The following is a 17,166-nucleotide window of genomic DNA, read 5'->3' as shown; positions in this document are numbered from 1 at the left end:
AAAAAACACTAATATAAATACAAAAGATTATGCAAATACTTAACAAATAAAATCATTCAACTAAGAATATTCTTTTTAAAACGAATAAGCAAGAAAGAGATAATTTTAATTTTTAACTTTGGATTATAATGTAGTCCTAAAGTTGTAGGTTATTAACTTACTAATTTAAAAATAAGTGGGAGTAAATTAGCAATGATTATGAATACCTTAAATACTCACCAATTTTTTAAAATAAGTAAGTTTGAAAGTTTTAGCTTAAGTTAATTTGTTCATATATTACTAAATAATAATAATAATTTGTGTGTGCGGGTATGGGGCGGGTTGGGTACTACCCATACCCACTACCTTTTGCGCGCAGGTAATTACCCATACCCATATAGCGGGTTTTTACCCTACTCATTGTGGGTATTTTTTGCCGGCACCCTATGAGTCCGGGACCCATTATCATCCCTAAATGCAAGATATGAAACATCATAAGGAATCTTAGATCTTTTTCAAGTTTAAAAATTAAAAGTTAGAATTGAATAATTTTATCAATGTTTAAAAAATTATTATATGGAAGTTTAAAAATTATTATCAAATTTTAATTTAAAAAATATATTAGCACTGAAATTATAAAAGTTGCTAACTTTCAAAAGCATGTCCTGTAGGATAGCTCAAGTGGTATGAGTTGGGGAACATATGGGATGGGTTGGGGAGGTCCAGTGATCGATTCCTGGCGGTTGTAATTTATCTTTCCGATATAAAAAAAACATGTATAATTTTTAATTGTTAATATTTTTTTGGGTACATTTTTATTGTCAATATAGTAAACACATAACTAATAATAATTTATAATAATATTTCTATGTGTAATTTATTTTTAATATTTTATTATGATTATATAACTAAAAGATACCAAATATAAATTTGAGGTATTTTTACAATGTACAAGTCTTAAGAGAGTGTTCTATTTTGGTCTCTTTCGTTTCACTTTTTTTTTCCACTGGACCAATTTGTACCATTTGACAGTCTTACCTCAAGTTTTATTCCATCTTTTTTTTTAAATAAAGGATCATATATTAATAATCACAAAAAATCCTAAGGACAAAATCCTTAGGAATTGAGAAAAACCCCAACAATAACGAGGCATCTCGAAGAACAAAAGAAAACCCCTATAGGCCGAAAAAACCCCACTCAGGAGCCAAGCAAAAAGGTCAACACATGGGCAAACAAAAAGACCAAAAGCCAAGGGTACAAGCCAAAAAGAAAACCCTAAGTCTGCACAAACACAACCTGAGAGGAATATAAGAAAAATCAAGTCTTGAAATATTCCTCGTATACCTTCTCCAATATTCCATCTTTTAAATATAAGAAACACATGCTAAAATCAATAGATCCTTTTTTGTCCTGTTTCAATTGTCTACCAAATACTATCTAAGAACACTCAATTAAAAATTCAGAAAAATCATCTTCTAGCCCATAAATTCACACAAAACCTTTACCACAAACCCAAAACCCAAGTCTCAAACATAAGATTTTACATCGAGAAGAGTACATCTCGCATGACATTTGTTTGGGGTCCATAGTGACAAATGTCATAAAGTCATGTGACCACTAAACCACTTTTAATTTCAACCGCTCATCTCACTTAATACGCCTATGCATATAGGTGTGTGTGTGCACGTGCTCGTGTGTAGCTTCGATGATCGAAGAAAAAACGTTGATTACCGACAACCAAAAAACCGTGGATATTGGGGTTGTCCCTAATTATTATTGATTAATTTTTTAAAATTCGTCAGTAACTTACTCGCAACTAATTTCATCGATAAATTACAAATTACAAATTTTTCTATTGGTGATTGATTTGGTATGCACACAAAAAAAACTCATTTTGCCTGCAAAAAAAATGTCTCTTTCATGAATGTTTCATCCATAAAGGTGATATTCTTATCCTAGCAAAATGAACATTTTGCGCTCATTAAAACTCTCATTATTCATAATTTATACAAATATGTAGAAAATAAAAGATAAAGAAGAAGAAAGTATGAGTAAGAAGTTAACATCTATTTTTAGGTTATCGACAATTTTCGGTGAGTTACCGATCTCGAGGGTACTGTCGATAGCTCACGAAAAAATTTTAAAAAGCTCGCCAAGCAATCAATTGTGGACAATTTCAATATGTTTGAAATTACCAACGACTATGATATGACCATCGATAACTAATGCTCGAAAATTTTGTAAGCCCTCCAAGTTACCCACAACCTAAGTTATCGGTAATTACATGATTATTTCAGAATACCAACATCCCAGACCATCTGTAAGTTGACAATAACTAATCTGGCCGAAACAATCACTTGTAGCTAAATTTTTAGATGATCTTGCGACGATTTTTAAACCGTCCGGTTATCACATGTTTTATTATAGCGATTACAGTCTCCAAAGGAATAAAGCAAAGATTACAAGTGAAGGTGTCATTTTCATCCGCAAGACAAGTTACTCATGCTCGTCCAAATCAGTCATCGACGACTTTAATCATCGTTATCGCTTACCGACTATGAAGCAGAAACACCTCTTACATATGCTGTGTCCCAGTGTTGGACACCGACACGACACCGACATCCGTACGACACCTAGGACACGTGTCAGACACTTCCTCGTCGTGTCTGATTAAAAAAATATTTTTGTACGGCTCGAACACCTGAGCCGGCACCTCTTCTTAGCTGGACACCTCTAGGACACTTGTATTTTTAAAAAACATATAATTTTTAAGAGTGAACCATGAAAGAAATTGCTAAGTTATCACTTGAGAACCAGAGTCAAAGACGTTTTCAATGATGATGATCAATAAATGAGTGAAAACTAGTAGATATATTAATTCTTTTTGTAGACAATTTCCTATGCAGTGTCCCCGTGTCTTGCCTTTTTTTTACTTAAGCCGTGTTGCGATGCCGGTGTCGAGTCGTGTCCAAGTGTCCGTGTTAGAATCCGTACTTCATAGCTTACCGAGGATTGTATCCATTGGTAATGTTTTTAACTTTTGATTGAACATGAGATGTGTTTTTTGTATTGAGTATGTAAGCCCAGCCCACAAACATAAAATGATTCTCACTTGGTGCCACTCTCAGAATTTTCTGGAGAATCAACTCCCTTTCCATATCCCCTGAGACTGATAACCCAGCACCCAGAGCACAAGGAAGAGGGTACAGAAGCTATAGGTATCAGTCCATGGCTTTGCATAGCAGATGCACAATCTCAGCAATATCTCGCGCTTTATCTCTCACCAACTCCATCTCCAACACTCACACTCCACTCTTCTTCCGCACTCTCCTCCAATGCACATTCTCCACATCACTCTCACCTCCTTCATCTGCAACTGCACCCCTCAGAGCTTCAAACTTCATCACCATTTACCGGCATTTCATCTCCACCAAAAAGGGTATCGACACCAAGGTCAATTTCTCCCTCTCCGATTCCGACGACAGCGACGACGAAAATAGCGCCACCGCCACCGCCACCCCTCAACCCGCCGACAAGAGCAAGAACCTCCCACCCCCTTACGACCCCTTCAGCAAGAAGCCAGCGATAGAAGACCCTGAAGACCCCAAGGACTTGCAGGAGATTTTCCATAACATGAGGAGTGGTGATGGGTTGTTCAACCATGCAGTCAAGATGTTCGACGCTTTGTCCAAAGAGGGTCTGACCCATGAAGCGCTGGAGCTTTTCGGTCAGATTAAGGACAAGGGTCAGATGCCCGACGTGGTGGCTCACACCGCCGTTCTCGAGGCCTATGCCGGCGCGGGGAAGTCGAAGGAGGCTCTCAAGGTTTTCATGCGGATGCTTGCTTCTGGGGTGTCTCCGAATGCTTACACCTACGCGGTTCTTATAAGGGTACTTGTGAAAGATGCTAAGTTCTTGAAGGATGCTAAGAAGTATGTTTTGGAAATGATGGATAAAGGGATGAGACCTAATGCTGAGACGTACACCGCCGTGTTTAAGGGGTTGGTTAGGGAGGAGAAGCTGGATGAGGCTGTGCAGTTGCTGGAGCAAATGAAGGCTAAAGGGTTTGTTCCTGATGAGAAGGCTGTTGGGGAGGTTCTGGCTGATAAAAGGGGTTCTGTTTTCAGAAATGTCATGAACATCCTTTTTGGCAACTAGCTAAAGCTAGTTAACTCTCAAGAGTGTGGTGTGGAAGATTTGGAATATGGAATTTTGGGGTGACTTTTGACAATGAAGTGTTTGTTCACTAGTTCAGTTGCCTTCAACCAAGTTTCATGTTAACAGAACATTTAAACTCCTTTCACATTTGAGCTCCTCTCAAAGATATCCAAACCTACCAGAAACTTGCACATTTAGTTTGTGACTTGTTTTATATATATGGATTTTGTTGGTTATGCGTTTCCCTTGGATACATTGAAGCAGATATTCACTAAATGTGTGATTGCATTAGTGTTTTTAATATTGGAAACGAGTGATTCATGTTTAGATACATTTCTCAAAAGTGATTTCTTTAATAGTGGTTTATAATTAATTCTCAGCCTCGCTTGTATTATAATTTTGCCGCTGAAGCTTGACTTGTCGCTTGTCACAGACCAAATTTTAAAGCATGTCATGTGGCCTATTATAGGTCTAGCCTAGCCTCAAGCATGTTTACAAGCATATAACCGAGTAATGATATATACACACCTCATTTTTTAAACACTCCATTTTCACCTCTTTTTATTTCTATCTCTTTCATCTTATCATTTATCACATCTCATATTTTCTCTCTCTTACTTTTTCTTTTCTTCCTATCTCTCTCACCATTCCACCTCTCCACCTCAAAAGAGAGGTGGGGATGAAACATTACCCATATTTTACATAAAAATTGACATCTTAAAGAGACCATAGATAGGCCAGTGGGCTATATAAGTTTTTCTACATATCATTGTATTTTTATAAATAAAAAATTATGAGTTTTAAAAAACTTAATTAAAATAGTATACTATATTTATTTATATTATTAATAAAAATAATCTTATGTAAATAGAATGGTCAATCGGACCAAACAAGCTTTAATGATAGTATGAGCTCAGCCTGTTTAGTTAATCAAGATTTTTAAAAGTCTAAGTCTGACATTTTAATAAATGAGTAAGGCCTCGAGCTCCTTACGGTGGTTCGCTTAACCTATTTCCACCCCTTGAATCCCATACCATTTTCAACCGTCAAAGCTCTAAACCTCTCTAGCTTCATCTCATTTGCTTGCGTGTTCTACGCTACAGTATACTTCATTTCAAGTAAGTAAAAGCAATCCCAACTTGCTTCTTATAGTAGTTCAATATGTTATATTAAGTGCATGATGTTAGAGTATAAAATTAGGAATTGGAGTAGGAATATAGACAGTCAACGTGCGTGCATTTGAATTGATTCATCTTTTAGTATCAGAACGTCCATGCTGAAAGTTAGCATGGTCATGCTCATTTTCAAATAATATTATTACTAGTGCATGGTTGTGATCACTCATACTATAGCACGATCGTGGAGGTGCTCTTAAGTCTTGAGCACGACCATGGTTACTTTATGCACAATCATGAATCATGGATATGTTATTATGCACTTATTTGGTTACTTATGCATAGCCTACTCTTGTTGCTTTCACGCATTTGTACTAATGTTTTAAATGTTTCATTTTTGTCAGGTATGGACAGTCAACCGGGAAATGTTATGCCCAACAAAAGGGTTAGGACTGAGATTGGACAAAGTTCCCTCCTGAGCAGACAAACTTGCTCAAGCCATAGGAGTACATGGAGAGATACTAGCAACATGCCGCTTTTGAGTGGCATCCCACGAGACTTCTGGATACAAAGACCCCTCATAGAGCTCCATATGCATTTATAGGTGCATTTATGACCTTAGAATTTTTAAAGTGTGTAAAATAACACTTTCATTAAATTTTAACATAGTTTATCACATAACATGCACATAACAAGTTCAAAAAAAAAAAAAACATGCACATAACATCTTTTCTCCCTAAATTACCCCTCTAGGCTCTAGGCACATAGCATTCATGTTTGGTGGATTAAAAGAAAAATAGTTTAATTTGGAATCTTGGCACACCAAAAACAAGCATGCATAAGTTTAAGCAACATCTTCCCGTGGGCATGTGATATGCTATTTGAGACTTTATATATACTCACACAAAATATTTACACACCCAACATATATAGTTGCGGCTCATAAGATGTTGATGCCAAAAGATTAAAAACTTACAAAATTCGTAGAAAATAGTTTTCGGTTAATTACAAGGGTCAAAAGTATTACAACAATTGTGTATATCTTTTTTAGATGTATAAATTGAAGATGAGGATGTTGGGTTAGCTTGAAGGTGGGGATGAAGTGCATGTAGTGGAGCTTCTTTGCTGTGTCTATGTGCATATAGGGTTAATTTAGGGAGAAAAAATTATCATGTGCATGTCATGTAATAAATCATGGCAAAGTTTAAAAGAAATATTAACATAGGAGCTATTTTACACACTTTAAAAACTTGATCGAAGGACATATATTCACATTTTGAAACGTCAGGGTGTAGGTCAGACATGACCTAAACTTCAGGGGGGCTAATATGTTATTTCCCAAAAAAATAAGTAAATAATGGTTTTTCCTCTTTCGTACATCGATGATACTAATATTTACACATTAGTTTAATCTTAAGATATATTTATTTTCATTTAATGAGCACCCAAACTTTAGGGGCTAATTTTCATTTTTTTAAATAAATAAATTATGGCTTACTCTCCATTCTACACGGATAATATATATATATATATATATATATATATATATATATATATAAACATATTGATAATAATCAGAGTGGCAAAAATAAAGAGAGACAAAATTTACTGAAACGAAGCTTTTATTCAAAGATCAAAGTTACACATATTTAGAAGATAAGAGAGAGAGAGAGAGCTAGGGAAAAACCCGATGCCTTTCTCTCAACTTTAGCTACCTATTTATACAAATTTTAACCATGATTACTTTCTAAAAGTAACTCTGGTTTACATAAAGGTAACTGTGGTTAATGAAAAGTAACTATGGTTGGTACAAAGTAACCTTAGTTACCAAAGCAGAAACTTTAATAATGAAAAGTAGATTCCTTGTCGGCCATGATGAAGAATTTTGATGATGACTTTTTTGTCTTTTGCAATTATCTATGGATACCTATCAGGTAACTGAATGATAACTGATTCCCAAACAGTCATCTTCGTTATCTTGAAGGTAGTTTTGACTATTGACTGATGAAGTGTCTGAGCCTGACTTTTGACTCATCATATCTATCTTCTTTTGAAATTCCTCTGGTGAACTGGCCGAGGCTAACTCTGCCATGAGTTTTGATTTTTCTTGCAAAAATGAGGCTTCTTGAGTAATATGAGGAGTAGTTGATAGCTGTCTCTTGCTTTGTTGGGTAAGATGGTAAGTCTTCACCCATGCTTCAATCTTGGTCTGTTGGATTAAGGAGATGTTGAATTTTGCCCACCACTTTATTCTAAAGATGCGATAAAGCTGGTAGAGCTCAGTTTCTTCAAAGATTTCAACAGTTCTCCAATCCCAGGTTACAATCCAGGAAATGGCTTGAGAAGCTGTGAACATAAGGAGTTTATCCTCCATAATGAAATTAGTTCGTTGAACAAAGTATTTAAACAATGGTTTGACTTCTTCAGGAAGGATAGTCTCATCAAGTCCTACGTGATAGAACCAAACCTTAAACCACTGAGGAAATTTCAAAGAAATTCCCTTATGAAACCAAATGAACCAAGAATGTTGAAAGGGTCTGAGATACAAGGCATGATACCAAGCATCCGTATAATCAAAGTAATTGTAACTAGGAGGGTCAAATTGCCTAGAAAATTGTTTAAAATAATGAAGGGGAGCATTCCAATCTTTGGCTGTAAGGACTTTGAGAATTTTGATTTTAGAGAAAGCTATTTCTCCTTGTTTATCTTGGGTATGGGTGACTTCTATGGAGTCAGAGTCGACCAGAATGAATTCATAGAATAATCTAGTCTTTTTGGGATGTCCTGGGACATAATGAAAGTTAGGAGGAAATATTTGAGTGGCTATGTCTTTTGGATTTAAATGGAAATGTTCTTTTTCTATGATGAGAGATGGCATACCTTCTGGTTTTTCCAGGTATTCGGTTTGCTCTGGTTTGACGGAGGATTTTGAAGGATTTTGAGCTAATACTGTGTATTTATTAGTCAGTGGGACTAATGAGGTTTTCTGGGAAGGTGTTTTGACAATTTGAGCGGTAGTGAGTTTTTTGGAGGATTTTGAAGGGGTAGCTGGTGCTGATGATCCAGCAATCTGGAGAGGTGCTACTATTTCTTTTGAATTTGATGCTGATGATGACGAACCCAGTGGGGGTCCATATTGATCTTTCGATTTTGGTTTCTCACTCATTTTTTCCCTGTAAAAATTCTCTTGTCAGAAAATCTGGGAGGGAATTATTATCTCCTTTGATATGATTTATTTCAAAATCAAAGCATGAAAGTAATGATTGCCATCTAGCAAAGATATGTTTTGAAACTAGGTTTTGAACATCTTTTTGTAAAACTGAAGGTGCTGCTTTGCAATCAGTTTTTATCAAGAATCTTTTGTTAAAAACATCATCTTGAAATTTTTGAACACATAAAACTATTGAAAGAATCTCTTTTTTGACTGTAGAATACTTTTGTTGTGCTGGGTGCCAAATACCTGAATGGTATCTAACAATTTGTTCTTTTGAAGTCTGGGGTTTTACTTGCTTAAGTATTCCACCATACCCTAGCTCTGAGGCATCAGTTTCTATGATTAATGAAGCCTCTGGGTCTGGTATTCCCAAACAGGGTAGACTTTGGACTAATTTTTTAACTTCCCTGACACTATGACTCATTTCTTCAGACCATGGTGGGGAGTTTTTCCTAAGTCGTTTGAATAAGGGGGCACAAATTATCCTTATATTAGGGATAAAATCTGCTACGTAATTAACACATCCTAAAAATCTCTGTAATTGAGTTTTTTCTTTTAATTCGTTTGGAAAGTTTTTTGCAAACTCTAATGACCTTTGTATTGGGGTAATTTGTCCTGGATGAATTTCGTAACCTAAAAATCTGGTCTTGGTTTCAAAGATTTTCATCTTTTTTGCTGAAACTACTAAACCATTTTTTCTAATGATTTCTATAAATTTTTCTAAATGTTGAATATGCTGGTCTATATTTTTTGAGAATACTTGAACATCATCTAGGTATACAATGGTGAAATCCATATGTGGATAAAATATATCATTCATAATGTTTTGATATTCACTAGGCGCATTTTTCAGGCCTTGTGGCATTACATTCCACTCAAAATGACCGAAAGGGACGACAAAGGCTGTTTTATATCTGTCCTCCTCCCTCACCGAAATTTGATAATATCCTGTTTTCATGTCAAATTTTGAGAATATTGTTGCCTTATTTAGTCTTTTAATAAGATCTGTCTTATTAGGTAATGGATATCTGATCCATTTTAATACTTTATTTAAGGGTTTATAATTGATGACCAATCTAGGAGCTCCTCTTTCTAATTCGGAGGCATTCATGACATAAAATCCCGTACAACTCCAAGGGGACTTGGAAGGGTGAATTAATCCTTTATTAAGGTATTCTCCTATTTCTTCTCTACAATATTTTAAATATTGTTCATTCATTTGGATGGGTCGGGCTTTTGTAGGTATATCTTTCTCATAAAACCCGTCTATATAGGGTAATCCTATTGTATGTATTTTCCTGTGATGAAAAGCCATTGGATTTAAATCACATAAATCCTTTTCTATTTGGTCTTGAAAATTCTTAATAATTTTTTGAATATTAGATCTTTTGAGTTGTTCTTCTATTTTGTAATATTTAATTTCTTTTTGTAAAGAATTGATATGTTTCTTCTTTCTAGAAATTATATTTATTCTAGAAGTAGAGATTTCTTTTAATAAATGTAGTTCTTTCCTCTGTGGTGGTTTTATAAAGGGAAAAGTAACAGTCTTTCCTAAGACTTGAGTAACTATCCCTTTTTCATCTATCTTATTTATAGGATATAAAAGACAAATGAATTGGGTTCCTAAAATAATTTGTTCTGTCATATTTTTGACTAATACAAAAGAATTTCTAAAACAGATTTGGTTTTTACAAATCTTGGCATTTGATAGCTTATATTGGATATTCATTTTAGTCCCATTTGCACTATTAACTCCTTCCTTAGTTTTTTCGTAAAACTGAGTAGGAATTAATCCTTCTTGAATACAATTAATATCCGCGCCACTGTCTATTAAGGCTACTATATTGATCCGAAAATCTTTAATGACTAAGGTTATCTCAGAATGCCACTTATGAGTTATAACTAAACTAAGGAGATTAAGGTAATTTTCGTCTGGTTCTGGTTCTTCTTTATTATGAATTTGTTTGGTTCCTGAGGTACTAGCTAGATTTTCTTGAGTTTTAATAATTTCTATTCCAGCTAATTCCATTAACCGGAATTCTAAACTAAGATCATTTTGCTTAAGCTGATTGATTTCTTCCTTTAATATTTTTACTTCTTCTTGAAGATCTGACAAAGTTATTGTTGGTTTAGGCCTAAACCTATTAAAAATTTCATTCATGCTATTTATTGGAGGACTAATATCTTTTTTCAAGTTTTCTTCTTTTTTAACTAGAAGGTTTAATTGTTGTAAGAATTCATCTCTTAAGGGAGAGTCTTCCATTTTGTCTATTATAGAGATTAAACTCATAGTTTGATCTTGTGTTAGCATGTTGATATTTTGTCCTAAGCATCCTGCACAATCACAGAATCCTGAACTATCTTTGATACATTCCTTTCTCTCTTCTTCTTCTGAAGAGGAATGAGAGTCTGATGAATATTCAACCAGATTTACATCTTGGTCTTCATCTCCTTCATATTCTGAAGAATACTGAGGATCTTCATTATTAATAAGAACACTAATTAGGCTATCCTTGATTTTTTTATCCAAATCTAACTCATTTATCTTTTGTTGAGTTTTACATTTGTTTGCATAATGACCTGGCTTACCACATTTCCAGCATACATTCTTTTTCTTTGGGTTAGTTTTCTTGATTGGAGGTTTTTTAGTCGAAGGATTTTGTTCATAGGGTTTCTTTTGAAATGGTTTTCTCCTTTTATAGCCTTGAGACTGTTTTGTTTGAGATCTAGAGATTCGTCTAGCTTTTGAACTAGGAGCCTGTAATGGTTCTACTCCGTATTGTTCACAGAAACTACCTACTTCTTTTCTTGAAATTTGCATATATTTTTGCATTTTATTTTGAAGTTTAAAGTCGGTACATACTTGTATTCCTGTATAAACTATAGTATTATGAAGTTGTCCAAATGATAGAGAATTAAAATTTACTGGATTTCCTTGATTAAAAAGAGATAGATTACTTAATACTTTTGATTGCATTAATCTAGGTAATCCGGCAATAAAGCGCTCTTTCCAGAAGGCGCTGTTGCCATCTTCTCTTAAGGTTACCTTTGAGAAGAATGTATCCTTATACCATCGGTAATCAGACATGGTAGGACAATAGAGATTAGAGAGCTGGCTTGAAGCTCTTTCTCTAAATATACTAGGATCTCCTATAAAATGAAGGATAATGGTATATATTAATGTGGCTACAGCATCTTCTTCTCCATTTTCTTTTTTCTTATTTAATATGGTTGATTTATCTTCAGGAGTCATGATGTTATCCCACCAGCCACGTAGCTGACCAGTGAAGCCATGAGTAATCATTAAGGCTGCATTTCTGTCTGTATTGTTATGAACCCTATAGGCCGTGGCGGCCATAATCATTTGATGGGTAATATCTAATATATTTTGTTCACTAAAGCCATCGATATTCCATTCATCAAGGCTGGTTCTATTAAAAGTATTTTGAATAAATTCTTTTCTTTCTTCAAATCTCATGTCAGAATAGGTGGGTCTTGGATAATAAGCTCTTGTGTTACTTTCTGGCCCAAATTTTCTAATTTTATTAATGTTTAGATCTTTTTCTAAATGATTTAAGGAGAGTTTGTTTAATTTTTCTTTTAATTTTTCTATACTTCCTGAGAGGTTGAAGGAATCAAATTCTTCCTTAGTGTATTGAGGAATTTTGAAGATAGGGGTCTGTAAAGGATTTCCTAAAGTAAATGTTGAGGAAGGATCCTTGGTTGTAACAGAGGGTTCAGTTTTTTGAGCTTCTATTCTTCCTAGTTGTTTTGACACAACTGTTAGCATAGTATTGGTGAAATTTAATTGTTGATGGATTTTATTAGCTTCCGCTTTATAAGGAGAAGCTTCAATTTCTTGACCATCCTTTATTGATATATAGGTGTTGCTATGCTAGGGCTAGAAGTTGTATCTATTCCCTTAAGTTTTGATGATACCGAAGATCTTGGAAGGTCTACTCGGTATAATTGTTGAGGGGTTCTAGTGCTGAATGAATTTGATCTATTCATTCTTAAAGTAAGATTTGCTCCTTCTTGAAATAATTCCCTAACCTGAGTATTATGAACCTTTGGTTGGGGTAATGAATTCTTAAATACCCATTCCTCAGGAATCTTACTCATAACCTCTTCATGCGTAAGTTTCTTAGGAACTTGTACTGAAGATCTTTTCAAGTTTGCTTCTAACATGATGGTTTCTTGTTTTGGTGATGACCTTAAGGCTTTAAAATTGTAATTGATTTTTGAAACTTTGTAGTATACTCTATATATTATTGAAAAAGGATCGCTTTCTTCTTCGAATATATCACTACTTGCTAATAAATCTAATTGTATAGCATTTCTGGTCCAACTATTTTGAAGATTCATGGCATAATTTGGATAGCAGTTAAAGAAGACAGGGCCATCATGCAGATTTGATTCTAATACTGCTATTAATGAATCTTGAGGCTTTAATAGTCTCATATCTCTTAACATTACAATTATAGGAGAGTTAATTCCTAAACGAAAATTAGGTTTTGCAGCTACTTGTATTAAACTTATGTGAATAAAATTAAAGCCGTCTTTAATATGTTGATCTAGAACGTCTTCATTTAATAATTTTATAGTACTTGTATGATCAGAACTATGTTGACAACATTCTATGGTAAAAATAGAATCATCTGATCTACTGAATAAAGTATGTTGCTTATATATTTCTTTTTTCTTGACTATAGGGATTGACCAATTTTGAAGTGCCCTTTCTATTGAGGCTATTTCTAATTCTTGTTGAGCTACCCTAGAGAGATCTTGATCTTGGTTGCTAGAACCAGCTGTGGATGTTGATGGAATTATAATCTTGTTGTTTTTTCCTAAGCTTAATTCACTTAAAGTTTTGATTAATCTAGCCATATTATTATCTAAAAATCCTAAGAGTGATAATGCTTCTTCCCAATCTAGCTAAACCAACGGTCTCACTACCTATCAGGCTTTACTGCCGGGACCACTAGACTCCAGGGATACCTCACACTAAGTTCTTAAGGTTTTGACGATAATAACAGGGGTGATTAATGAAAACGGTAAGGAGAAATAAGTTTTTAGAAAAACAATAGATTAAAACCAATAACAACCTGTCTGATCCCAGAACCCTTCCCTCACGGGAAAAGGCTCTGATACCAATATATATATATATATATATATATATATATATATATATATATATATAATCGATGTACGGTTGTGTTCATTGCTAATGCATTCTCACTCTTTTTTTTAAAGGAGCGCATTAGCAAAACATCTTTTTCTTTGGACAAAAAATCAAACTTTCACTTTTTAAATTAAGTTACTTTATATGGATGCAAAAGTCAAAAGTAATTTAGCAATGAACACACTTTCTCTCTCCCACTCAACATTTTCAGAGGGCACACCCAAAACATTGTTCATCACTCTTCTTCTCTCTCATGCGTCTTCTTCACTGGATTCTTCATTACTCTTGTTTTTTATTAAAGCCCTTCATGACTCTTGTATCTCAAATATTTGGAGGCAAGAGTAAATGAACCAATGCCACGTTACCTTCCTCAATTCACGTTGCCATCACAACTTGTCTGCTTGGTACAGAGAAGGCAAATTGGAATTTGATTTCATTTACAAATATTAAAATGAAAAGTTCAAATCGGAGGTATGAGGAGAATGTCATCTTAAACTAATGGCTAAAAAACACTTTTCACTCCTGATGTTTCATTTTTGTGCAAATTCTGCCCCTACTCTATTTTTGTCGATGTTTCTACCTCTCATGTTCTCAAACAGTGCACCGGCTACCCCTCCGTCAGTCAGACGTTAAAAAACTAACGGAACGAGCTGATTTGATTTTTTTTAATTATTTTTTGGACTTGCCACATGGAAATTACAAGTGAAATTGAAAAAATGGGGCATGGGAGATTCAAACTCAAGACCTGTAAGTAGCAAAACATGCATTTAACTAGTTCAGTTACAAACAGAATTGATATATACATCAAGCAAATTTAATTTATATCATTTCCTTGCTCATTGTCAACTTCATATATTCATCTTCATCTCTCCAATCCACTCAGGAACCTCTCCTGAGAAAGTCTGACTGACGGAGGGGTAGACAGTGCACTGTTTGAAAACATGAGGGGTAGAAACGTCGACAAAAATAGAGTAGGGGCAAAATTTGCACAAACTTAAAACATTAGGGGCCAAAAATTCTTTTTAGCCTAAACTAATTTTTTCTCATGCCAAGACCAATTTCAGTGGTGGTGCTTCCTAGAGCATGTAAATACCCAATACCCAAATTATTCAAATTGGGGGAGAGGGATTGTTTGAAATCCAACACATGCTTCAAATTTGACTTTGGAAATCAAACTTGCGCTTCCAACCTGGTTCAATGATGTGGGTCTGTTGTGATGGATTTGATTTGAGTCTATGGCTGTTATGGAGAGACGTCGGTTGGGTAGATTAGATCTAGGAAATTGAAGAAAAACGTGGTTCCTGCCGGCTAAGGGGAGCCTGATGAAGACGTGATGGAGGTTGTGGTGCTGCAATGGAAGAAATCTTAGAGTAAGCTTAAGAGAGATGAAACGAGATGAGAGAAAACTGAGAAAGAGAGATGAAGACGTGATGAACTGAAAGTTCTCTGCAAAGAATGGAGAGCGAGAGAGAGGGGTGGATTGTGAAATTATTTTGATACCCTTATACAGTAACTTAATTTAAAAAGTGTGAGTTGGGTTTTTTGTCCAAAGCAAAAAGGTGTTAGTAATGCACTCCTTCTAAGAAAAGAGTGGGTGTGCATTAGCATTCCTATATATATATATATATATATATATATATTAACACATTATTTTAATCTTAAGAGGTATTTTATTTCATTTAGTGTGAACCTAAACACGATTAGTTGTACAGATTCATAGCAATACATGCGCGTACACGCACACAAATATATGGAAATCACAAACAAAACCATCAAAAATGTATAATATAAAATATTCACATGAAAACCGTCATTTAATATACTTAAAATGAATTTTTGATATTTATGATAAAAATATGTTTAATTCAAATGAAACTTTAACAAATAAAAAACTCACACTCAACAAATAAATAATGATTTACCCTTCTCCATACACTGATAATACCAATATATAAATATTAATGAAATAATTATTTTCATTTAGTGTGCACTTACACACAATTAGCTGTCAGATTCACATAAATACATGCATGTACACGCACACAAATGTACCGAAATCACAAAAAAATTACAATAAAAAAATTTATTATAAAATACTCACATGAAAGCATCCATTTAATATATTTAAAATTAACTTTTGATATTTATGGTAAAAAATCATTAATTCAAATGAAACTTTAACGAATATAAACTCACACTCAACAATTCATTTAAATCTTGTATAATTTTACCTATTTAACTTTATATTTTAAATATGAATTTCCACGTATGACATATACTTTGATGATTGTAATGTATTCACCTGAATATTTATAGTATGTAGTTTAATTTCTGTTATAATATAATGCAGTGAACCAAAATCCATATACATTGGTAATTAATATCCATTAGATAAATTTCTATGTTAGGTGAGAAGGATCTCTATAAAACCGTGGCAATATAGGGGTGAAACTTGTGCAATTGCAATTTTAATATGTACTTAACATTATATTTTCTCATTATTTCTTGTGCAATTGCAGCTATGGCAAACAAGAAGGTGAAACTTGCTCATAACCCTTGTGAGTCACCTTCGAAAGCAACATTCGAAAAATTGAAGAAGGAACTTGTGCAAGAGGCGAAAGAGCACAATATTTTGTCTGGTGATGAGATATTCATCATACTTCGTGACCCAAAGAATACTGCGAAAGAGTATTTTATCTCTATAGATCCAAAAGGGAACGTGCATGAGACCGTGAAGAATATCACATCTGATGATTGAGGATCTGAAAGATTTTAAAATTTTGCTGCGAAGAAATAAAAGGAGATTAAAAATAAATTTCATACAATAATTTAATCTCATTTAGTTTTCATTGTTCTTAGCGATCTTTAATATTTTTGCATCATAATGATGTTTGTACTTTGAAGAAAGACTCATGTCTTTTGTCCTTTATCAGTCTTATGCTTAGAAGCATGATCTTTCTTTACATTGTCATTTTTGTTGAGTATTTTGAGGCCCTCAATTTTCTTTTGTTTAAAAACCATTATATAATATGTCTCTCTAATTATCCTTCAAGACCAATAAATACCAAACAGTATCAGGTTGTTACCCAATTAATCATATCGAAACATCAAATGATAATACTACCTCCAATTTTATGAGAATTGGACATAAATCACTATTTGGATTTGATAATAATTGTTTTTGAGGCGTTGATTCCAAATTTCCAATTGCACACCCATTGCGGTTACTGTTGCTTTCCACGAAAACACAAGCTTAAAATATTGATGTGATTATTAGGGTTGTTTCAATTGATATGTTATGGGTTTAAATTTGATGTTGTGTGCACTTTATCTGATGAACGCTAATTTGATGTTGGCATTCAACTTAGGAATATAATTTTCGAGTCGAATCCCAACCAAAATCGCGAATTGAAGTAATGATTTCTCTATAGAACAATCATCCATAATATGACCGATTCAAGAGAAAGAAGTAGAAATAGTGCTTCAAATCTCAAGAACAATCTAGATCGTTGAATCTA

At 34.0% G+C, this 17,166-nt stretch overlaps 1 protein-coding gene across 1 annotated transcript; it reads left to right on the top strand.

Annotated features, from left to right (window-relative positions):
- Positions 1-3,039: 3,039 nt before the first annotated feature.
- On the top strand, positions 3,040-4,480 carry LOC130721228 (pentatricopeptide repeat-containing protein At4g38150-like). The gene has a single exon (XM_057571989.1). It carries the CDS (start codon positions 3,208-3,210, stop codon positions 4,135-4,137), a length of 930 nt encoding a protein of 309 aa, XP_057427972.1. The 5' UTR covers positions 3,040-3,207; the 3' UTR covers positions 4,138-4,480.
- The last annotated feature ends 12,686 nt before the right edge of the window (positions 4,481-17,166 follow it).

The sequence above is a fragment of the Lotus japonicus genome, chromosome 5, assembly GCF_012489685.1.
Source record: "Lotus japonicus ecotype B-129 chromosome 5, LjGifu_v1.2".
Classification (NCBI taxonomy): Eukaryota; Viridiplantae; Streptophyta; class Magnoliopsida; order Fabales; family Fabaceae; genus Lotus; species Lotus japonicus.
The sequence above is the reverse complement of the archived record's forward strand: the minus strand, read 5'-3'. Positions and strand labels throughout refer to the sequence as shown.